This window comes from Molothrus ater, chromosome 5 (genome assembly GCF_012460135.2).
Source record: "Molothrus ater isolate BHLD 08-10-18 breed brown headed cowbird chromosome 5, BPBGC_Mater_1.1, whole genome shotgun sequence".
Taxonomy (NCBI): domain Eukaryota; kingdom Metazoa; phylum Chordata; class Aves; order Passeriformes; family Icteridae; genus Molothrus; species Molothrus ater.
The window spans coordinates 35,052,517-35,077,027 of record NC_050482.2 but is presented as its reverse complement, the minus strand read 5'-3'; the positions used below and the strand labels follow the sequence as shown (position 1 = coordinate 35,077,027).

Genomic DNA, 24,511 nt, shown 5'->3' with positions numbered 1-24,511 from the left:
TATTCTTTTATCAAACTAACACAAATCACAAACACCAAGAAAAAATATGACCTGAATTTAGGAGTAAATAGTTCATTCCTGTTTCAGAGGGGAAAAAAACGGTAGCTAAAATACAACTCATTGAAATAGCAGTAGCATTGTTAAATCACACAGCTGTGGTGGCAATGATGGGACTGCTTTCTGAAATGGAAACACTCAGACAACTGAACTGATCTGTTGTTCCCTAACTTACACTTATGTTAGAGGACATTTGCAGAGTGCCACATTTCTCTTTTAGAGTTTTGGTTGGTTTTAGTTCTCTTAGCAAAAAAAGAAATGGATTTATATCTAAAAAAGGGCAGCAGATAATAAAAGAAGGTGCATGCCTACAGGACAGAAGCAGGTTTCCTGATTGCAAAGGAATAATATTTAAAAAAAAATAAATTTAATCATCTTCCCATTTTCTGAAAACTTAAGGGCATCTCAGCTCAGCTGTTCCTACCCATTTGCTCTTGTCTGCTGTACATAGAATATCATATAACTTCTCTATGATCCATACAATCATTTTATTTACACATCTGTAGCAGGATGCTCTGTCTGGAATGCAGTGAAGATTTGAGCAATGCAAAATTTCAAAGCTATCGCTGGTGAACTGAGAGGTGTCATGCTGCTTTTGCTGCTAAATTACACAAAACCAAATCTGACTCATCAAGTCCAAAGTTAAACATCCTGATAATGAGATGAAGGTGTGGCAGATATTGTAAAGTATCCTTATCTAAAGATGCTGAGCTGACACAGCTGACTTCTCCATAACCATATGGAGACATATGACTGACAGTGGCCACTTTATACTATAAGAGTACCACTTATATATGTACTATAAAAGTGCCAAATGGCAGGGATTTCTTGCACGCTCCTTCTTGGAGCGTGTGTGGAGATTCCTCCCTTGGGTGGGGACGCCTCTTAAGGTGAGCTAAAGATGTTTGCCACAATCATTGGTTTGGGTGAGTAACATTGATCTCTACTTAATAATTATTTCTTGTTGATGACTTTATTACCATTGCTTTAATATAGTACATTATCATATACTATGCTAGCAGCGTTAGCTTCCATACCATGTAGTAAGTAATTCTGATTAAGATCTTTTTGTCTAATCATTTATTGTAATAAATCATTCATTTTGATACATCTGGCTTGCTATCCTTAATTCTGCATGACAAAATTGTACAAAGGTTCAATCACACATGTATAATTCTTTAGACTTAAACCATTGAACAAGTCTGGGGCTAAGATTGGATCCAACCACACCCAGACTCCTCTCTGAGGAGTTTAGAAAACCAGAGGTCATTCTGCACCTTGTGAGTCAGTGGGAAGGCTTCTCTACTAAGCTTTGAAGCTCCCACTCCACCCACAACAACGTCATATACTCCATTACCTCGTGTCTTTTTAGAAACAGTTTCTGGAACTGCAGAGCTATGGTTGTTGTTAACACTTTATTTTTCTACTTTTTTTTTTTTTAATTTAAAAGTGAAAAAAAACCAAGAAAGTCCCATACAACCCAGAAAGAGGTTTAAAAATATCCAGGATTATTTTCATATCTCTTTTTCATATTAAGTGTTTCCTCATCTTTTCCCCAAAGAACAAAATATTTGGCAACATTTTAATTACACTGCCGATAAAAGTAGAAGTAGTAATCAGTAAAAAATATTCCAGCAAAGTAACGGTCTGTTGAGCAGCTAGCAAAACCCTGCAAAAGAAAAATAAAGGAGGTTGATAGAGGAACTTCTTTCAGTTCAAATGCTATTTGTCTTTTGCCACGTTGCCATTTGGAAAGGCTTACCGGCACGGCCACGCGGAAAGAGTATGCACTGTCATACAGCTTAGCTACAGGGAGAGCCCAAACGTGCTGCCGTCCCTAGGTGGCAAATGAGACACAGATCAGATAACCTCATTCCAGGGGAAACTGGAGAGAAGGACAGACTCTGGAAATGTTTCATTGACAAACGCAGTGCAAGGTAATTATGATATCAAGACTTGATAACTACAGGCAAATGTATTTAAAGATCAAGTACTGACTTTAAACCCTGCAAATGAAGGTTTACTCTGATCAGCTCCACATGGAGGAGAACTGGCAGGCATCTGACTCCCAGTGACACTCAGCTGGCTCTGAATGAGTGGATTCCCTCACTCATTTTCTAAGCAAATCCCCCAAAAATAGGGATTGTTCCTGATATGCCAGGTGGCCTGAGAGCTTTAATTTGTAATACTAGCAAATGGCAGTTCTGCTGATTTTGGGACAGCAACTTTAGCAGTGCTCAGAAGACAGTAAATTTCCTCCATATATTCTAAAGATATGGGTAGAGTCTTCACTCACTATTTCAAAAACAGATACCTGCAAGGTTTCATGCTATTTTTTATTACAGTGTTCTGCCATGCAAAAGTGAAACAACATATTTTGTACCTGAAATGTTTATGCTACATTGAATAAAACAAAATTCAATCCTCACTTCTCTTTCACCTAATGATCCATGGTAATTTATATTTCTAGTGTCTCAACTCCTTCATCTTTCTCTCCTAACTTCACTTTCTGACACATCCTCTCTGCTGGAGACAATATGTTCTACATGACAAAACTTATGTGGGGTTGGTAAGTCCAAATGATTGCTGTTCCACCTTTTGGTAGGGAATAAGCCTTCCCATCCCTAGAAAAATCCTCTAAAAAGAAACCTCTTCAACTAGGCAGCATTTCTATTCTGAGTCACATCAAATCTGAAAGCTCTCTGCTGCTGGAGGCTAGTTAGCTTTAGTCTTTTGATGTGGATTTCAGGTTGACACAGGAAATCTCTTTGACCAGTTTTGTCAGTAAGCTTCAAGGACATTTCTGCATTGTGAAACTCTCTATGTCTGACTTAATTTCAATTCTGTTGAAATTAAAGCCGACAGGTCAAAACTTGGAAAATTTGGGCTTTCTGATGAGTATGCCACTGTTACAGAGAAGCCTCAAACTTTTTGCAAAGACATTTAAAAAGCTGAGCAAAAAGTCAGCTGGAGGTATCTCAAGTGCTGTAATCTGACTAAGCACAAAAAATCAAAAAACAAACGAACAAAAAGAATCAATTAAAAACATGTTATGTATGGGATCATAGATCAGAGTTCTGAACTCTTCTCCCGAAGAACTTGGAAATTATTTCCAAATTCAGAGATGTTTCTCCTACAATGTGTTCAGAAATGCTATTATCATTACTTCTGCCTTTCCTACTGATTTAGCCAGAATTTAGCCAGACATCTCTGAACAAATATTGACAAATGGAGCCTTGAAGGAGGCCTGTATGTCCAAGGAACCTGAAGAAAGTTTAAAGCCTTCATCAGTTTACTGGAGGTGCTTCAAGATTTGCGAGACCTGGTCACTAAATATTTTTTATTGGGAAAAGCTAACCTGTTTCACCAGCTTTTATCCCCATTGAAGGAATCCAGAGAATGACACATAAACAATCTCACTTTTAAAATGAAGAATTTTCCCTAGAGGGATTTACTGGTAAGCTCCTGTTCACACAGAAATAAAGCAGAACACTACCATTGTTACCAGCAAATTCTAGACTTTAAAAACTGAAATTAATTACCCATAAGATAATAACCCATAAGATAATAATGGAAGCCATAAAGTAGATGAGAGTTTGGAGGGCTCTCCTAAAGCTCTGAGTGATAAGTTATTCCCATTTCTCTGAGTTATAATGAGTTGTAGTGGTAGCTTAGGCTGAAGCAGAATAAAAACTGTCTTTTCAGAGAATTACTGGATAGGTTTTTATAAAAGTCAGCAAAAAACTGACTCCAACAAAAAGACTGCATCTCATTATGGTCATGCCAAAGCCAGCCATGACTGACAGACTCAAAGTACCAGCATTTGGATTTCTAGTACTTCAACAAAGATCAGAATTCTGCAGCCATTAATTTCATAAAAATTATTCCCAAACCCCAGAGTATCACTATAAAAGTCTTACCTGTGTGGTTTCTTGGAAATTCTTCCTACTGTTTTGGCTGGAAGAATAATGGGAGCAATAATTTCCAAATGTGACTTTGCAGAGAAATATAATTAATGGTTCTGTGGTGCTTCAAGAAACAGAGAAAAATAAGGATAAATGACTTTATTAAAAATAAAATCAGTTGCCCACAAACCAATATTCAAAATACAGCCATACTCAGTGAAACTCTGAATATGATGTATTAATCCCTACATGGGAATGCTATACTATTGGATAATAATGGCATGCATTTAAAAGACAAATTTTCAGTGGCTGTAGAAAACAAGCAGACACTTCAGGGGTACTGTTATATTTCATCTTATCTGAAAAATGCAGATGTTTACAGGGATAACATTGAAGATCAAAAGACAGGATGAGTCCCTTGTTGCAGAGATGGAAGTAATGAACTGTTGTCAAGCAGATTGTTTGGCAGCTGTTCTAGTGCCAGGCCTTTCTCAGACTAAAGGCTAGTGCTGGCCTTTCTCAGACTAAAACTCCAAAATAAATTACTTGTTCCCTCTGGGAGAACATGGTGGAGGTGAGCTTTTGAGGAGAAAAAGCTGCTGAAAGGAATAAGTCCACTGCTTTTCCCTGCTGTAAGTCGCAATTTTATGCAACACCAGAAGTTCCTGCACAAGAACCCCCCTTTCACAGTGTTGGCACAACAGAGAAGGCACTCTCTGGAGTTACTCATGTTGTGTTCCTAATAACATTTCTCTACAACAAAAGAAAATTCAGATCCCTAGGCCAGAGACCACAATCCTGCCAACACACATATATGTGTCTGCCCAAATGCTTATTAGGATTGAAGCTCAAGACTTCTCGATTTCAATACCTGCAACATCAGGTGAAATCTTCCTTGAGCTGAGAGTGGTATTGGGCCTATGCAACAGCAAGGAATCTACCCAAAAGGTCTACATTAACAATTTAGTTGTGCACTATATTTTTCCCACTCCTCTGAACAGGACGGGTTTGTGTAACAATAGGCATCAGGCAAGAATTTCTATCAAATGAAGAACCACTGTTGTCTTTCGCATGTATTCCTTTTAATTGTACTTACTTTATTTCCAGTGAGATTTCTACATCCATGGGCGTGTATTTGTTAATAGGAATAACATAGCTGTAGTTTCCAGAGCTGAAAAAGGTTGTATTAATACACATGGGATTGTGATATAGACAGTATCTTCCCCAAAACATGGAAATTGCATTTACATTTAAACAGAAAAAAAACATAAAGAGGTATCAAAGACTACTGCATCCGAGAGGAAATAACTGTGAGCAGAAGCCAGCCAGGCAGCCAGGCCACCATAATGGTCTTTTATCCTACTATAGCAAAATAAAATTATTATTTTTATTATTTTATTAAATAATAAAATAATAATCATTTAAAATTCTCCTACCTGCACTGCAGATTTTTACTACAATAGCGGTTGTCAATGCTTTGCTGAGTTTGCAAAATCTGTATGGAACTGATTGTTGTATCAATCCCTAAAAATATTAAGAATAATAGTTTTTTTCTTGATTATTTCAGAAATAATAGATAAGATCATAGTAAAACTGCAGTTAGTCTACTGCCTTGATTGCCACTACAGGACTTGCTCCAGGTCTAAATTAGCACTCTGTTAAAAGCCTCTGGTTGATTACCATCATTCTGCCATTGGAGATTTCAGTTTGCAAGGACAAATATCCTGGGAACCTAATATTGCACCATTTTCTTTTGCACAGATGTTGAAGGCTACTTTGATGGCAACCGAAGTGAAACTCAAATGTGTCAATATTCATTTTCCGTGTACCAGTCATACCCATTCAAGTAACCATAAAGTTGAAAAACCTCATCTTTGTTGAGAGGAATAATATGGAATGCAACAAAACTTTTTTCTAATTCCCTGTGAAGAAAATTACCCACCTTAAATGAAAATTATAATTTCTTCATATAGTGTTGCCTTGAACTTGCAAGAACTTTGGTTTTTGCAAGAGTTTTGTAATATACTGCAGATAGATGATGAATATAGCCATGGTAACATTGTTTTTCCCTTAGGCAGACACCATGTGTCTGAGAGTGCTGTCCAAATCCTTGCTGAACTCTAGCAGCCTTGGTGTTGTGACCAAGGGGAGCTTGTTTCAGTGCCTGACCAACCTCAGGGTGAAGAATCTTTTCCTAATACCCAGCCTAAACCTCCCCTGACACAACTTCATGCTGTTCCCTCGGGCCCTATCACTGATCACCAGAGCAAAGAGATCAGTGTCTGCCCCTTCTCTTCCCCTCATGAGGAAGCTGTAGGCCACCAAGAGGTGTCCTCTCAGTATCCTCTTCTCTAGGCTGAACAAACCAGGGGATCTCAGCTGCTCCTCATACAGCTTCCTCTGCAGACCCTTCACGTGGCCTTACGATGTGGTGCAGAAAGCACAAGGAGGACTTGGTTCAGCAGGCCCAAGCCCTCTACACCAGGCTGTGCACACTGGGTTTGTGTTTCTGTTCCTCTGTTCCACAGCAACCATTCCCTACTTTGCAGAGAAACTTGATAAGTATAGGGTGATCTGTTCTCTGACTATAAAATCTCTGTGTGGTAGTATATACCTAAATTTCAGTATGCAAGTATCTACAAGTGACAGAGGGAAATTGAGCATGTTCATTTCAGACAAGTAGCACAGAACATTTGCCTGTGACACAGCAACTCATTACAACATGTAACATAGTGATGCCTCAGAGGACCTCATCTGAGGTGTGTGTACCCATGCAAAAAATCAGAAGGGGAATGATTTTTTCCCAGATCATCCCACTGGGGCACATCCAGGCAACAAGCAGAATCTGTGTTCTATTCCTCACCTGCTTTAAGTGCATGGTCTAGATGTCTAAGTCTAGATGTTTTATCATCCAAATATTGCCTATTCTTTAATCAAATATTTATTTTAAAAAAACCCAAAACCAGAATCAACCAAGCCTTAAAAAAGAGGATCCACATAAACCAAAAAGACACAAGGCATAATCTTGCTCATACTGAATGAATGCCAGAGCATGCTGTTATAACATATGTAGTCAGCAGATACTCATCTTTACATAAAAGAATCAATATTTTCAGCCCAGGCTGGCTCTGACAGCAGTGCACAGTCACTAAAAGGGGAACCTGAAATCAAGCCAAACTTTCTGTGCCAAGGAATTTAATTTCATCTCCTCTGAAGGCAGTGTTAGGATCTGAAGGTAGGGATGGCCCCTTTGAGCAGCTGACATTTTAATCCCTTAGGTGAGAAGAGGCAAACCCCAAGCACTTCCTTCACACTGTATCATGAGTTTCCTGCACATGAATATCACATTCATATCCTTAAGCACAAGATTTGAGCTCCTGTCAAGGAAAATGCCACTTGTCATTTTATTGTATCTGAAGCCAAGCCTAAGAACTCTCTAGAGAGGGCAGTCAGAATGTCTATAAAAATCTAATGAAGATGTAAGAATAAACTGAAAATTATAGTGAATCACAGGTTTCCTGTTGTTCACAGGAACTAGACTCACAAGTGGTAATTCTCTATAATGATGAATTATAACTGAAACTTCCCTACATTCCAGAAGCAGAATTCAAAGCCTAAAAGTAGATCTTGAAAGTTATACAACTTCTTGGTTTTTTTTTTCATTTAAATATAGAACTTACAGTCATTTCCAAGATCAGGTCTTCCACCAGGTTTTTTGATGGGATCTCGTTTGGGTAACATGTCACTTTTGTTTTCTGTGAAAGGATGAACATACAAACATCACCAAAATCAGCTTTGCACAATTGTAACAGCAAAGTATATTCCAAAGTATACCATACATAACCAGAAGACATTTTGTTAATTATCTCTTGAATAGATATGCATAACCACGAGAGAGATCTTTAAAATACAAAGCACCTCCATTCAGAAGAAGATATACACAGTCAAAATAAGTTTGCAGATAACAAGAAACAAGTTTTTGAAATCTACAGAATATCAAAAACATTTCCAAACCATAGCCTAATAGAAAAGACTTCATCACACACAGAGAACATCACCAATTTCTATAACAGAGAGCCAAGCTGAAAGTCAATATGCAGCCAGGCACTTCAGCTCAAATCTGAACATAAAGCCACATCTTTCTTATTAGTGAGAAAATCATGTTAGGAATTATAGGCATCTGGTATGCAAATACAGGCTGAGGGAACAACTTAGATTTTTGAAAGTGTATTGTAAAGATACTGAGAACTGAGCCAGTACTTCAGAGAGAGGATGCATAACCAAACTTAAAAAGCTAATACATGTCTCTAACAACACGATCACCATGTTCACTGATATCACCTCTGTAACTTCAAACATGGAACTAGGCTGTGTAATATAAGCTGATGACTTCTGTTTTTAATTGTTATTCTATTAATTTGCTCAACACTTGCCTAGAAAAGTGAACTTTAAAGATCTTTTGAATGACCATCATATAGTACAACCTGGGGAAGGCAAATGGCCCTTCAAGCCCTTGGGAAATGGTCTAATGCTATTCCTGTGCCTCTACACAGCTTGCCAGCTAAGAATCTGTTCAGAGACGTGTTACCAGTAAACTGGCCCTGGGAAATCCTGATCTTACCTAAACTAACATGCTCCACTGAATGTCATTTCTAGAATACCAAAATATTCCATTATTATGTTTTCCAAAGGAAATTTTCTGAGTTCAGAATGACTGTTTCATGAGGAAGCAGAGATCAAAATGCATTATTACTGAGATTGAAGCAAGACAGCTGGATTGACCTTTTTGTTTTCTTATTCACGCCAGATTTGGATTTCATTTCAGTATTGGGAAATAAGAAAATCCAGACTTTTCTCATGCTAGTAGGTTACCAAGAGCATGGAGCAACATTAAGAAATGGAATCCAAGGGCCCAGAAGCAATGTAATACAAAATCATCTTTGGGATTTTAATCTGTCTTGTGTTTTTTATAAAACTCTCATACTGCTGCCAGCTATTCCTTGAATTCATTTCCTATTTACTAACTCATCATACAGATCTACAGGTTCTGCCAGATGTGGTGGTAACTGCTGCATTTAGCAGTCATCTGCTGTCCCATTTCATTATACAGTTCCAAACACCTAGTAAAATGGCTACTGAACACATGCAATCACTTATACAAGTACACTCATCTTGGGGCAGATCTAATAAAAGCCTGTTCATTCTCTCATTCCTCCCTTTAATTCACAAACTAATTGTCACACATTCATTTTCTCCTGATTTCTCTTAATAGTCCAGTTATGCTAGCAATGCATGAAACACTGTAATTTTGTATTTTCACTAACAGAGAGCTATTCTGTAGAAAACCTATATCCCCTAGTGGAGGTAAAAGATTGCCCTAAGTAGATAAAATAGTTCAGCCCATGCAAGTGTTGGTAGGAATATTTATTAAAAAATTGGAATTAGTAAACACTTAAAATTGTGATTCTTTTGCACATGGTGGAAGAAGGCATTAAGCAGTATCAGAATTTTGTACAAAAACCAGGACAAAGACAGATTTACTTCACTAAGATTTTAGACCAAGTCAGTTACCAGCATAGAACTTTATTTTCACTTGGGTTTTTACTCATCATAGAATTACCATTTCATTGTTCTTTCAGATATTGCAATCTAAATTTTGAATACAAGGTGCCAATTGAGAACACCAAGAACTACCACAAAGCACCACAGCAACCTTCAATAAATTGTAAATAAAATTCCACTCTTTCACATATAGTAACACTGAGGGCTTTCTCAAAGGCCCATGTGGACTGTGAAGATCCAATTCAATAACAAATATAGAACTACAAGCATGGCAAGAATGTAATGAGGAAAACCATCATCTTCAGATAAGATTAAGAAAAACTCATCCAATAAATGTAGTATCTTTTTTTTTCCCCTCAAATACTCTATGGTTTTAATTCAAGTGAGTGGTTATATTCCATAAGCAGCGTGGGAAAAATCTGCTGATGGTTTCTCATTGTGGTGGTACTTTACTATGAATCTGTTAACTACCCTCTGAAGGCAATAAATGGGAATGCCTGAGGCTGACCAAAATCCAGCAGGAGCTCTCACCAACCTTTTATTGTGTGGGGAGGGACACTGGGGAGAAACAACAAGTAAGGACAGCTCCTGGTTATTGGTGGCACTTAACATTAAGGGGAGAGCAGTGAGCACTAATGGCATGGAAGCAGAAAGCAAAAAAGGCCCAAATGCTGAAGGGTATTCACATTCCTCAATTCCACTGAAATTGATGGAAGTTCAAAAGCCTAAATCCTCCAGAGAAATCAGTTAAAAGAAAATATGAGGAAAAAAGGTCACATTAAGCTAGGTGACATAAAGATGTGCTGAGTTTTTGTTTAATAATTTTTCTCTTGCTTATGAATGCTTTTGCTTCTATTTGAGCTTTCCAAACAGCCTTTTCATCAACAGCTCTGGTATGCAAAGGTTTAGGAGCTACAATATATGCAGTAGTCTGCACCCACAGAATTCAAGTATTGCATGTGGAGCAGCAAAAGGTCTGCAGTAAATCCTAAATTAGTATTAATTTAATTGCAATTTTAAACAGCTCTACCTTTCCATGAATCAGACTAATCAGCTGATTCTAAAGCATCCAGTTTTTATGATGATTATTCCCCATATTTAATGCTTAGCTTTTTTTTCTGAAAACGTTTTCCTTTTCATTTATCTTGGCTACAGCTACATTAAACAGCTTGTTGATTTTCCTTCTGTTTGGATTTCATATTGACATTGTTACCTTCCATCTGGGGATATATTCAGGTTCATTAAACTTGTGCAGAACTGAAATCTTTCAGTAGCATGTGTACTGTGCTGATTTTTCACTCTTGGATCCACTCTTAATGCTATTTGGAGCATAAAACCTTGAGAAGGTAATGCTTTGTGTTTATTCTTATCTTCTCTTTCCACCTAATATCAGAAGCAGCCAGCTGAGGATAGAAGGTTTTCATATTTCATTTTCATCCATCTACAATTCCCTCATTTATAAATGAGATTAATGTCTTCTTAATTAATCAACACTCTTTCAGGCTTCAGAGCAATACAAATCACTCAGGTATGACCTCTTGAAAGCTGTACTGAGTTTTATCTGCCACAGGGCTTACTGCAGCACTGATCACAAGAATCACAAGGACCACTCACATACAGCTTGTCTGCAGAGCAAAGAATGGCCAGTGGGTGAGTCCCACTGAAACAGTTCATGCTCACAGTGTCACAGCAATTGGTAAAGCCTGCCCTGGCAGACATTTGTACTTCAGAGGCTGAACTGCATCCAGCCCCAGTTTCACTTCACTTTGTCAATGTGCTGCAAGAATTGCTCCCAAGGCCAAGATAGGAAGAGTATGAATGCTGGTTTAGTAACATTAACACTTACTTCCAGACACTGGATATGTTCAGGACTGGGAGAGAGGAATATAGATTCCCACAAGTTATTAATACCTTTATGCGTTAACCTTTCTTATAAATATTGTAAAAGTTGTAAACAATGCCTCTTCTCAGACACTACGCAAACAACATCTGGCAGACAGTATCAGTAAAATAATTAATTCCAGTAAAAGTATTTTATTTTATAGAGCTCTGCCTTCAAATACTACTGTTCAAAACCCCTGCCTTAACAATCAGAGTTTTAAGTGTAAGTTTTATGTTTTCAGGCAGTTGGCATTCTGTCTCTGCCCATGGAAAAGATGTAGCACCACCACATTGTGACACAATTCTGGTTTTTGGGGGTTTTTGCATCTGTTAATTAATTCTCTACTCCCCTAATCAACTCACATCCACTGTAGCCAAAGGTCAATTAAATGGATTAGTGACTTTCCAGTTAACATCAAATAATTTACCACGAATGGCCAGGAAAAACAGTGACAGCAGACAAGACATCTTAGGGCCCCAAATTCTTAAGGGTAACCCGACTGGATTTTTCAAAAAAAAAAAAAATCTGCAGTGATGATTAGTTATATCAAGATTTTTTAAATCCTCTGGAATAAGCTCTTTTGTAGAAAGATAACTACCTTTAAAGATTCTTGCCCCTTTCCCCACACTTTCCATACAGTCTCTGCTCAAATTATCAAGAATTATATTTTCAACTTACGTTTTTCCTTTGCATTATTTTTTTCATAGCTTGGAGATTTGACTTTTGGTTGGTGAATTGGACAACAATAGACCTTGTCACAAGGTAAAATGTCACAGAAATTCACTTCAGGGATCCTGCTGATGGGCTGTGTGGTCTGAGAAACTGTACTCTCACTCTGTAATGCTAAAAAAAAGCAAACAACAACAAAAGAAACCAAAATATAATTCTCACAAAGACTGCATACTGGCATTTTATATTAGCCAATTATGTGTATGCAGACCAGCAGAGACACAGTACCTGCTGTGGTAGTAGAGGGAGAGACTGGAACAGGAGTTGAGGTACTGCTGATGAAGAAAAACAATTCATTAAGAAATGGATGTTAGAGCTGAGGACCAAAACAAATTGATCCACAGTCTATTACTGATTCTACTAATTTGAATTCACTAATGGTAATTTAACTACTTGCCTGTAAACTGGATGTTTTTCAAAACGTCTGTCATGAATGCTAAGTAAATATAGGCTCCATATTGTCAAAGCACTGTAGAAAGAGAGTTGTTCTGTAGATTTACATCCATCTTTTATGCAACACAATAGGAATAACACCTTGACAGCATTGTGGGGAAATGCAGTCATGCAAGTATTAACTATCTGATCACTTTCCCTTTAGTGATCAGATTCCCTTTAGTGGGAAAAATTTCAGCTGAATTTAATGAGGTTTAGATCAGATACTTGTATACAGTATTGAGTTCATTTTTCTTGCATTCAACACAAAATACAGCCACTTTCCAACATAAATAGAATCACACCACCAGTTCAAAGTACTCAGGTCGCAAAGAGATTGATTGTAAGCCACAAGTTTTTGGACTGGAGACAGAAAATGGCAATATCAGAAGTCCAGAGCATACTTTCCTTTCCACAAGTCCAGTGTCACAAGTTAAACTTCCAGTCACATAATTGCCCACCACAGTGGGAACGGTTTCAACTTCATTTCACACAACAGAATCACTCTGTACATCAGAAATTGTACTTAGGCACAGAATGATTGGATAAAACATGCAGAGTCCAGTTTTGTACCTGTAGTACAAGCCACTGAGGTAGACTCAAGGTGCACCATACATTGTGACATGGAGAGAGATCAGTTGTATGTCCATCCCATGAGTATCTTACTTTTATACAATGGCTTCAACTTTACAATATTACCAAGGATATTGTTAATTTTAATACATTGTGTTCTTCAAGTAGGAAGGGAAAAGAAGAAGAAAAAGTGCTATAGTCTTTCAGATAAGTAGAAAGGGGAAGGGAGAAAGAAGTCAAATTTTTGTTAATTAATTTTTACCATAGTGCCATAATAGCAAGCAAAGCTATTATAGTCACCCGGAAAATCTTCACAGAGCAAGATTCTTTGGTCTTTGATAAACAAACCTAGGGTAAAAAAAGAGTTTGGTTAATTCAAGTGGCACATACCTAAGCAACTACTAGTAGATTAAGAAATACTACACTCGGTTGACTTTGCATCACCCTTGTTTCTTTTCTGATCCCCCTTATATAGGGGTCAACATCTACAGAGAAAAACTTCAGTAATTAAAAGGTCCCTAAGACTTTCAGTGCACTGTGCATGGTTGATAGTTTGGGGGCACAAACATTGTAGAAGAAGAAAGGATAGACAAAAAATAACAGCTCCTTGTCCTTTCTTCCTGCCATTTTTCATACTTTTGAAATATTTCAAAATCAAATAAAGAACTCAGTAAGTGTCCAGAATAAAAGATCAGCAGCTTTCAGTATGTGCTCAGAATATGTTAAAGCAGGACTGGTAAAAATACAGAAGAAAGGCACTTTCCAAACAAGTAGGATAATCTTAGGTGATGGAGCATTTGACTGTCATTATGGTACAAAGCATATTTGACCTATTATTTTCTCTTGCTCTTTGGCACTGGCAAAAGCAAAGTAGGCAAATGAGCATTGGTTCATATTAAAGGACAGGGCTTGGCAGCCTAGGAAGACTGTCTTGAAAAAGGTGAATATATGTATTTCCTCATTCACATGATCCCTTTGAAAAGGGGTATCCACTTCCTATACCCTAATACAGGCAAGACAAAGTGAAAGCAAATCAGAGTGAATGACTCAGACAAGGATTTCATTTCACTCACCTTCCTGGATTTTAGTGGGACTGATTTTATTGATGGCAAGAGACTATTAGCTCGACTATACCTGCTATGAGAGACAAGATCGCTTTAACATTCAAATGCTTCAGCAAGTAATTAATGAAGAAAAGACATTTTTAATGTGTTAATGTCACTTGCTTTTGCAATTTTAACATTTATAAAGGGAAAGGCAGAAGTGTCAGCAGATTCATTTTCAAGGATAAAGGTCTCCAGTTAATTCATTCAGGTGAATGCTCTTAAATGCTACATTTGATTTTGAAGAAAACTTGGGAAAATGGCTTAGAAACAGGAAACTCATCACTTCCACTGAAGCACCAGTGAAGATTCTTTTTTGCAGAAGATGCTCTGCAGATTTGCTTTACAAGTAATTTCCAAGTCCCAGAGCTGTAACTGGACATAATCTACCCTTTACTTTATGCAACAGAAGCAATTACAAAAATTACTGTAATTTAACAGCCATTTCAAAGATTAATTTGTCAGTGACTAAAAAATATTTGGGAAATTTGGGGTCTTTTGCACAATTTAAATACTGGAAAATAGCTGAACTCTTCTGTCAAGCAAAAACTTCTATCTCAGAGATCGCTTTAACAACTTGTGTGACAACTATTAGAGAACATTCCAGCCAGAGGTACCTGACTTTGCTCTCTTCACTGACTGTTGACTTTAAACTGTTGATCCGTTTCAGCCTGGCCAGTTTCCTATTCCACTGTTCCAATTCTTCTATTCTGACTTCAAGATTGTTTGTTAGTTTACAAAGCTGCTTTACAGCACCGACATTCTCCATAAAGATCTGATCCTGAGAAGAAAACAATGACAAAATTAGTAGATACATAGTATATTCATCAATCAGGTGTAACAAGCAGAAATTAGTGCAGAATTCACCTATATAAACACAAGTTATCTCACTGTAGATGGGATGCATGTATGACCATAAAACCCTTTTGCTAGACGTTTAATTTGCAGTAAATTGAAAATGAGGACTTGCAGAAAAATTTGAAGCTAAAGGGCTTTTTGTACCAAGAATTTAAACTGTATTTTACCTTCATACCATGTTGGAACCTTAACACTGTTCCAACAGGCATCTACTACTTGATTTTCAGCGCTTTAGCTGATCACAGATTTTAGAATCCCTTAGCAAAATGTACATCCAACCATCTTCCTACAGGCAATAGGTAGGCTCAGACAAATCAGAGTTTCTATCCATGTTTTACACATAATATTAATCTCACAGAGATAAGTGACACAGATTAAAAACCAAACCAGGTGTCAAGCTGTGATTGTGTAAAATTTTGCTCTCCCTTTCACCCTCTCCAGTCTCTTACAGGAATCTTGTAAGTTCTAATAACATGATCATCTCTGCAATTAAAACATTTTAGACACCCTCCATTTACTCATTCTGGATATTTTACCCAGGAAAAGCCTCCTATTCTCCTACCCCTTCTTATCATCTAGGTATCAATCTGCTGCTGGAAATGCCCTCAGTATAATCATCCAGGTAGTATTTTATCCATTTCTGAGTCAATAATGGTTACTGATCCACTGCAGGAGAATAGTAGAAGAGTACTTTGTTTGCTGTGTGTGAAAGAATGGCTTTCTCATTCTAAAGTCCAACCAGACTGGTGCCATTGGATGAAGCTATTACTGCAGTTAATGCTGCTGTAGTCCAGCCTAGTCAAGTTATGCAGAAGTAAGGTAAAAGCAGTTTTGCCTTTCGCATTGTAAAAGCCATGCACACCTTTCTTTTAAAGATGACTGCATTCCACAAAACCAGACAGCATTTCATGCAATCAGAATCAGAGCACACTATCAGTTGCAAGTCAAAAACTTCCTATTGCCACAAGAGCCCATTTAAATAAAAAGTGACTTCAAAATAATCTCTTGTACCTAGAACTGTGAAATCACTTATATGGACACTTGTATCAATGATACACAGCAGCTGCCCTTTCCATTGTCTTCAAATCAAGCATGAATTGCTTCAACTAGCTGAGAAAATTGCTCTTCTCACAAAATGAAGGAACACTATTTGAAGGAAAAAAACTGATCAGAGTTTTAATCCCCCTCTAGTGACAAAGTACTGAGCACAGTGTGACTGACAAGAAAAGATTCTGTCTCAAAAAAACAAATTGCCTATAGTTGAGACATTTCTCTAGAAAGCAGCTGACCCTGGTTCAAATGTAATGTAATCAAATAGTTTAACAGAGATCAACAGCTCCAACCTGACAAAGAGACACAACACCAGCCAACACTCTACTTATCTGGATATAAACTTGGAATATGAGATAACAAAGTTCAAGGTCTCATCACCCGCCAAACTGAAAAAAAAAGAAAATGAAGCACTGTCCATTTACTATTCAAGCTGCTGAGCTATTCCGGAGCTGGGAGCTCCAGAAATTTAAATCAGATGTTCCACCTGAACAAGAAATGTTACAAATCCCTGCATTCAATATACATCTTAAACTGTTAGACACAGATCTCTCCTGATCCTGTCACCCCAAAGGTCATGGAATTGACCTTCATATGCTCTGCCACAACTGTTAGGAGAAAGAGAGAAAGCACAGATTCACCTGACCATATTAAAACACCAAAGTGCCTGTGAAGTAATCTCAGACCCAGATCTAGACAGGTAGTCAAGAAAATGATAAGTGGCAAGTAAGCCATTGCTGTAACAATCCACTCCTGCTTGGGCCACATACACAGCAGAATCACACCCTACAGGCATGAATAGAAAGTAGGCATTCTCCATTTGTAGATCACATCCCTGGAAGCACTGGCAAGCACCCTCCAGAGACCCAAGGTACAGAGAAGAAAGGGAACATGATGGGCCCAAATGGCAGTGCTGTGAGGCACTGCTCGAGTTGGTGTTTTGTGTGATATTTCAGCAAGGAAGAGATATGAATCAAAAGCTCAATTCTCCAACCTAAACTTCTGTCAGGTGAAAAACCAGGCTACACCAAAGAAATTTTGGAGGCATTCAAAAATGCAAATGATGCTACAGGTGTCATACCATATAATTGGAAGGCCTAAAGGGCAAAATTAACTTGGAGTCACCTACCAACACTGCTCTTCTACTAGCATAGAAATCAACTACAGGCTGGAACCCTGACCAAATAGAGTAAATTTTCTAAAAGTCTCCTTTTCCACAGGTATCTCCAGAAGTGCTCTTTCCACAGCATTTTTCAAGGTATCTAATTCATACTTCTTTTATATGGAATACAACCTAGAAGATTTAATTTAAATTATTTATAGCCTATCAAAAGATGACAAGTGACATGCAATATTTTTGTAGATATTTTCTCCAAGGTTGGTGGTGTAAACCTGTGTTTTCTATAGAAAAATGAAAGAATGCATTATGATAATGAATGCAGGATTTTGTTCATGGTATCATCCAGACAAGACAAGGTCACCTTTCTCTAAAACCTCACTTCTCATTATCAGCTGCAAGTGAGAAAAAGCTGAAAAATGGTGTTTGGCATGCAGTGAACCAGCACTCAGCAGAGGGGCTACCTTGAGACAAGTGCTGTCTGCAGCCTTGTGTGAGTGGACTCTGCGACTGACAGTCCCTTGCAGTCGTATTTCCACAGGAAAAGGAGGAGAAGAGAGCACAGGACAACAATACCTCAGCAGTGTTTCCAGCCTATGAGCATTTTTTGTGTGCCATTTCATAGCATATGATTTTGAACCTATAAAAAGCATTTCAGATTGTCAAAAAAATACCCCACACACAGAGCTAGCACTTGGATTTGGTATGTAGAGGTTATACCAGGATTAGAGTCAGGAAGTTTTTATTTAACAAATTGAATGCCATCATTGCTTATTCACTTGTGGAACACTTAATTAACTGAAACGCTTAAGCACAAAATAATGTTTTGGAGTACCACTTGTTGAACCAATGCTATGAAATCACTATCCACTTCTATTCAGAAAAGTTAGGGCTTTTACTTTTTAACTGTATGTGTATATAGTATTGTAATCAGTTTTTAATATAGATACTTCTTGTTATTAAAAGATTCAGCCCTTTACTAAGAGCTGGTGGTTCAGTTTTTCTCAATGATTCACTGAACACCATTTCTGTAACACATGTGGGGGGGCTACAGCTTTTTATGGGGCACAGCATGCGTTCACAGCTCCCCACATGGAAGAACAGTCTAAATACATATCCCCACTTTCTCCCTCAAGACCATACCTTGTCAACCATGAGGAAGTTTTCTATTTTTTCTCCATCATTACAAGCAACATCTCCAACTTCTCTAACAGCTTCAGGTAAAAGCCTCTTCACTTCCTGGGCTATTATTCCTGTTCAGGAGGTCAGAAAAACTAATGTCAGGAAACACACTGGTGTACCTGCTGACCATTCTAAAAACGACAGGCAAAGCAAAATAAACTATCTCTGTGGTAAGAAAATCCAGGGTGTCTGGTTTTTTTCTCCATTCCACAAAAAAACCCCAGGAGCCTTTAGAATTCTCTTTTTTCTGCAGAAAGAACAAAATAGTTTGTAAGCACATACTTCATTCTCATTAAACTTCTGGAAAATAAACTTCTCATCTTTAAGAATTGAAACAGACGTTATAAAATTACAAGCAATACCTAATTTTGGCATTTTTATGCCACAAGAGATACACAACAGTGTGAAATTTCAGTAAACTAAAAAATGAGGATGAAATAGCAGGATATTAAAAGACACTATGGCCCAATAAATATCAGTAGATGTTAATGAAAAATGGGAAGAGAGCTGATTTTATACCTGTTTCATGGGTATCTTTTATTCCCATAACAGATGCAAATTCAGGCTTGTAGTCATATTCCACCAGCCTCATTTGTGTTATTCTTCTCAACTGCTCATTTGTGTCGACCTAGTTGGAAAAATACCAAGATTTACGTGTTGAAACATTAAGCATGGCATCTAGGACACCGCTGAGAGAGCAACTGGCCTGACACAGTCATTTGGCCAATCATCACATAGAAAAATACAGACAATCTTCCCATTCCCCACTACCAGAGTGCTGTTTGTACTGCCAGTTACCCCTCTGACAACTCCCAGCTTCCACAGAGAGCCTTCTCCAAAGTCTGTAGGTGATGGTTGTCAGAGCACAATGGCACATCTGCCTTCTTTAGGCCAGCATTTCAGCACAGCCAGGAAGGATAAAGAAGCTGCTCTGTCAGGACCCAGGACATCCCTCTGGCTGTCCTGAGCAGCCAAGACCCCTGTCAGCCCAAAATGCCTGTGATTTTGATTATGACCCGCGGAGCAAGTTACCAGCCTTAGATGAAGATCTGCAAGCCACGAAAAATTAAGTAGAATGATAGTGAATTTATCAAAAGGTGAAAAAGTAGATTTTGGGGTTTTCTAGAATGGAGGTTCAGGGGGCAAGATGGAGGGATCTGGGCGTGTCCTGCCTTTCTCCTTCTCCTACTTGGCCTCCATCTTCTGCTGTGATGTTGGCACTTTTAGATTGGTTTAGAGTAGAAGCTCACTGTCTAACATAGGTGATAGGTATTGGAAAGTAATTGTAAACATTGTATACAAAGTATTTAGTATAAAAAGATAACACTGCCTGGAGGGCAGGCAGAGTGCCTCTGACTGTCCTGCTGAGTGGACCTCAGCAGGACAGGAGAAAGAATTTTATAGATAAGATACAATAAACAACCTTGAGGCCTAGAAATGAAGAGCCCTGACTCTTTCTTCAAGCACCAGGCTGGGAAAAGAGACTTTCCAACTTTTCTCGGGGTCACTTTGACCAGCGAGAGATCCCGACAGCTCCACGTGTGGGAACAACGATCCATCCCCAGTGCTGCAGAGCACACAGAAGTGCCCTAAAGGCTGCCCTGCCTCACCTCCCTGATGTTCTGCTTGGCTCGGCTGTCAGAGGGGTGCATGACTCTGCCCATCACTTTGGCGTTCCCGCAGACCACCAGCGCTTCGTCCGGCGCGTCTGTGTTAATTCCGACGTGGCCATGATAGGCTATGGTCTCTGGAGCGGCTCCTCGCTGCCACAGCACATCGCTGTCGTGCTCAAACTGCCCTGGGTTAGATGCCTGCAAGGAAATGTTTTAATTAAAGTTACAGTATGGCATAGATGCACTACTGTTTATTCTATTAGAAATACAGGGAAAATGAAAAGCCACATCTTAAAAATTGAAATTGTATTCAAGAAATTTTTAACACACTAACAGAAAAAACCAGAGTGGAGTTATTTCTAAGGGTTTCTGCTCACACTGCACCAGCCTCGTGCTTTTTTCCCTTGAATTCCAAAGAATTTGTAATGTCCAAATGTCCAAAGCTTTCCAAATTTTAATTTTAACATTATACCACATAACCATTCTTTATCTACCACCAAATTTTAGCAGAGACTGGAAATCAGAAAAGAGAAAGCAAGGCAGAGATTAAACACATGTGATTCATAAAATCCTCTGTAATGTTTTAAATTATTGAAAATGTCATGTCATATTGAAAATTTCATGTCAAGGAAACTTTTAAAGAACACCAATAAAACAACAGAATGAATATAACAAGAAAAGGTATTTTATTCCAATAGTTCATTTTGGGTTGTTTGTTGTTCTGGGTTTTGTTTTTTTTTAATTTGAATTCAGGCCAACAATCATGATAAAAAGAAGCCAGGCTTTCACAAGGCTTTGCCAGCTACAAGGCCTGGCACTGTGTACTCACCACTGTTTGTCACAATTAGAGCATGATCTGATAAGCCTGACAAGCACCACGCAGCTGGTAGCTTTGTTGTGTTGGAGTGTATAAAGGGCCAGAAGATGAGCTGCTTTTCCTCACAGTGCACTTGCATGGCTTTGCCACTTTAAGGTAGCCAATGGCTGATTTGCTCTACCCTGCCACTGAAGCCCTGTTAGACAGCTAGAAATTTTTTTTTTTCCCTTCCATCTTTCCTGTTGATATTTTCACCGCTACAGACCTGTCCCTCATGATCTTTCTGTCTTACTGCCTTCTTTTTCCTCTGTTTGAAATAGTGGCCAGGTTTGAAAAATCTCATTCCATGAATTCCTGTTCAAAACATGTCTCACATGCATTGAAGGAGCCCTCTTCATTGAAATGTCAAAAGAATCTAACATTAAAAATTGTGGGAAAAATGTAAATTTCTTAATCTTACATAAAAATATATATCTTGTAAAGTAACAAGAATGAGACCATTGTGAGAATTCAACAGAGTCCCCAAATTATTAATGATGTGATATCTGTAACACTTTCAGATCCAGAAAAAGAAAATCAGATGAAAACAGGATTGTGGAAATTAATGGACAAATAAAGGAAAATAACTATATATGCAGGAATGATGCAAACACACTGCTTCAGCATCCAGCTGAAGCAAAAAAACCACAGCAGCAGCCAGGATGATAAAACTTCTCAGCCATGCAGAAAACTGCTGAACTCCACACATTGTTTTCAAGGTCTCTTCACAGCTCCACCCAGAAAGGAGCTCCAGGCCATAATACCCCCCAAAACCTAACCATAACTACAGAAAGAGGACATGAGGACATCCTCTTATGGCACAAGAGCATGCTCAGATGAAAAAGGAGCCAGGACTGAAACCATCTGAAAGCCCCCATCTTCCTTTGGAAACCCCTGAGCAACACCCCACATGCTGGAAATTTGTCCTTTTGCTCTCCCCAAACCCAAATGCTAAACCAGACCATAGTTGTAAGCCTAGGCAGATGATGGGCTGCCAAAAAGGATGCAAGCAATGGCCTGCACAAAACAATGCCAGGACTAAGAGCTTTTGACAGCCCTCAACTTTCTTTAGCAGTATCTTCCCAGCTCCACTTAAGACACCAGAGCTTTTGGTCTTGCTTGACTCCAAGCCAAAATGCTAAGCCTGTTCCTCTCCATAAGCCAAGGGCTAGAAAGAGTCCATGCAAACAAGAAGCAGCTCTTCAACAGACCCACATGAAAAAGTTCAGTGGACTGCAATTTTCCAGAGACCCTCTCCATCTTTTGCAGCCCCACCACATGGCACCTTACATATTTCCCATCTTTCTAAGCTGTAAATTTAATATTCACCCTAGAAATAACTGTAACTCCAGACTATGCCCAGTTCAAACATTAGCCACCACCTACTGATGACAAGAAAAAGGGGCCAGGACTGAAAGCTTTCAGCAGCCCCCACCTTTCCTTGGCAGTCGCTTTGCAATCCCACTCATTTTGGGACTCTGTGTTTTCTCTCTCTCCTAACCCCAACTCTCCATAGCTCTTGTTACACTACAGACCTGGGGTTTTTCTCTTTTCTGAGCCTAACTGTAGGCTAAAGCTGAGCACTAAAAGAAAAAATGTCTGTGAACCAGGCAAGTGAAAAATAACAGTTAAGAGGAAAAGAGATTATTCTTCCTTTTGCTAATTTGAATCCTATATTACTACCATCAAATTGAGAGGTGGGACACACTGGAAAAGTGAAGCTATGGGTCTTAAACTTCCTAGAGCTGCTTGTCCTTCTTTCCTTCATTTCTTTTTCCTTCTCATCCTCCTTGGAAACTGAAGACTCTAGCTAATGAAAGCTTTTACAAAATTCCTGGGAAATGAAGTAAATTGTTTCACTGCAAATAAAAAAAAAGTCTGGAAAAATTAAGTTATTTTGTATTGGAACTCATAACAAGCTTTATTTTAAAATCCTTCTATAGCACTACTTATAACATTTTTAATTTCTGATAATTAAAAGATAACATACTCATACAATATGCAACTGTAGATTTTTTCCTCAATCTTTTTTACTCAGTGGTAACTTTTATCCCCAAGAATCACGACCCCTCAATCTCCTGTGAATATCAAAACAGTAAATACTTTTACATGAAAGCAATACAAATTTATACTTACCCTCACAATGATCTTTTCAGAGATATTTGCAGATAGTAAGTAGAACTGGTCCTGAGATACAGCATACAGTCCAACCACCAGCATGAAGTATCTAATTTAAAATTGATTTAATCAAGAAAATAATTGAAGTAATTCTTTCTCACAGAAAAAGTGTTTTAAATACAGCTGTTATTATTGATACAGAAAAAGACAGACAATTTTTTTTAATGTGTTTCTTACAATATAAAATAAAAAGCATTTCCTTCACTCTTAAGAAATATGTTCTTACAAACCCCACAATCACTACAAATTAGCAAAGAATACAATAATTTAAATTAACAAATTTAAGTAATGAAGCTTCAAAGATGAAAGCCTTTCCTGCCTCAGAAGAAAATGGTTATTATTTGGGATTTTTTGCTTCCTGATTTCGTCAGCCATTATTCTAGCTATGATTTCCTGAAACTATCTCTAACCATGAGGATAAAATTAGGGGTATTTTATCCGCATATTATTCTGTGACTGCAGAGAAAGAGGCTTTTAAGAACATACCAAGTGTTAGAGAAGTATTACAGAATTTGAAAAAAACCACAGATTTGATAGCAGAGATTTTTCACAAACATTGGCTCCTTTCTAAAGCAGACCTTCTCTTTTCTAATTCTAACACACAGGCCAACTAGCTATAGCAATACCTCTGATCAGGATTAGGTTTCCCCTTTTTTCTCATATTATTTGCTGTTGTTTCACTGAAATGCAGCCGTCCCAGTGTTACTTTAGTTATCTGGTCCCCTGGCAGATCAACTCTAAAACAGAAAGAAACAAGATCAGGGAAGTTAATATTTGGAGATCAGAAGAACAAACATTGATTCTGCCAGTGAGTTAAAAGCTCAAGAATGGCAGAGCTCCAGAGAGATGCTGCATGAGTGTTTCTGAGAGGCACTTCCCCTTAAAAAGCACTGTAAATGTATCTCATGGTCATATAGGGCAGGAACATTCTGCCATTTTTTTAAGATTCAAAATGCATCTGTCATACAGTTCTAAGCAGCGTAAAAGAGTGTTTCTAGACAAATATAAATATTTTGGATAGCCATACTTAGTACACCTGTAAAGGTGTATTGAAATTGAAAATTTCTCTTAATGAATTGTGACCAGGTATATATTACTACTGTGATTTTATGTGTGCAACCACAATGAAATCTGGATAAAAATCAGAAAACTGGCTTAGAGCTACTGTAAGAAGAAACAACTTGAAATATTCAAACCAATCATACACATTGAAACAAAATGGAATAATTTTCTCAAAAATCTTACTTAACAGGAGGAAAAGGTTTTTTGCTTCGATCTGATTGAGACTGTTCAATAGCAACTGTTTCATTTGGAGCTTCCACCTATAAAACAAACATAACTTTCAAAAATGACAAGAACATAAAATTTTTAAACACATAAAAATTGAAATAGACATTAATAGGCAAATTGTGCC

General features: G+C 38.0%; 1 protein-coding gene across 1 annotated transcript in view; it reads right to left on the bottom strand.

The window, feature by feature from the left end:
* Positions 1 to 938: 938 nt before the first annotated feature.
* Positions 939 to 24,511, bottom strand: part of MYRFL (myelin regulatory factor like) — a 40,422-nt gene continuing 16,849 nt past the window's right edge. The window contains exons 8-25 of the mRNA XM_036401742.2: positions 24,343 to 24,419; positions 23,724 to 23,834; positions 23,056 to 23,146; positions 20,061 to 20,261; positions 18,970 to 19,078; positions 18,412 to 18,521; positions 14,861 to 15,024; positions 14,214 to 14,277; positions 13,403 to 13,488; positions 12,533 to 12,604; positions 12,364 to 12,410; positions 12,085 to 12,249; positions 7,643 to 7,717; positions 5,399 to 5,486; positions 5,059 to 5,133; positions 3,978 to 4,086; positions 1,820 to 1,894; positions 939 to 1,726 (exon numbers count right to left, since the gene is read on the bottom strand). Coding sequence (XP_036257635.1) covers positions 1,640 to 1,726; positions 1,820 to 1,894; positions 3,978 to 4,086; positions 5,059 to 5,133; positions 5,399 to 5,486; positions 7,643 to 7,717; positions 12,085 to 12,249; positions 12,364 to 12,410; positions 12,533 to 12,604; positions 13,403 to 13,488; positions 14,214 to 14,277; positions 14,861 to 15,024; positions 18,412 to 18,521; positions 18,970 to 19,078; positions 20,061 to 20,261; positions 23,056 to 23,146; positions 23,724 to 23,834; positions 24,343 to 24,419 — 1,806 coding nt within the window. The 3' untranslated portion in view covers positions 939 to 1,639. The remainder of the gene's footprint in view (positions 1,727 to 1,819; positions 1,895 to 3,977; positions 4,087 to 5,058; positions 5,134 to 5,398; positions 5,487 to 7,642; positions 7,718 to 12,084; positions 12,250 to 12,363; positions 12,411 to 12,532; positions 12,605 to 13,402; positions 13,489 to 14,213; positions 14,278 to 14,860; positions 15,025 to 18,411; positions 18,522 to 18,969; positions 19,079 to 20,060; positions 20,262 to 23,055; positions 23,147 to 23,723; positions 23,835 to 24,342; positions 24,420 to 24,511) is intronic.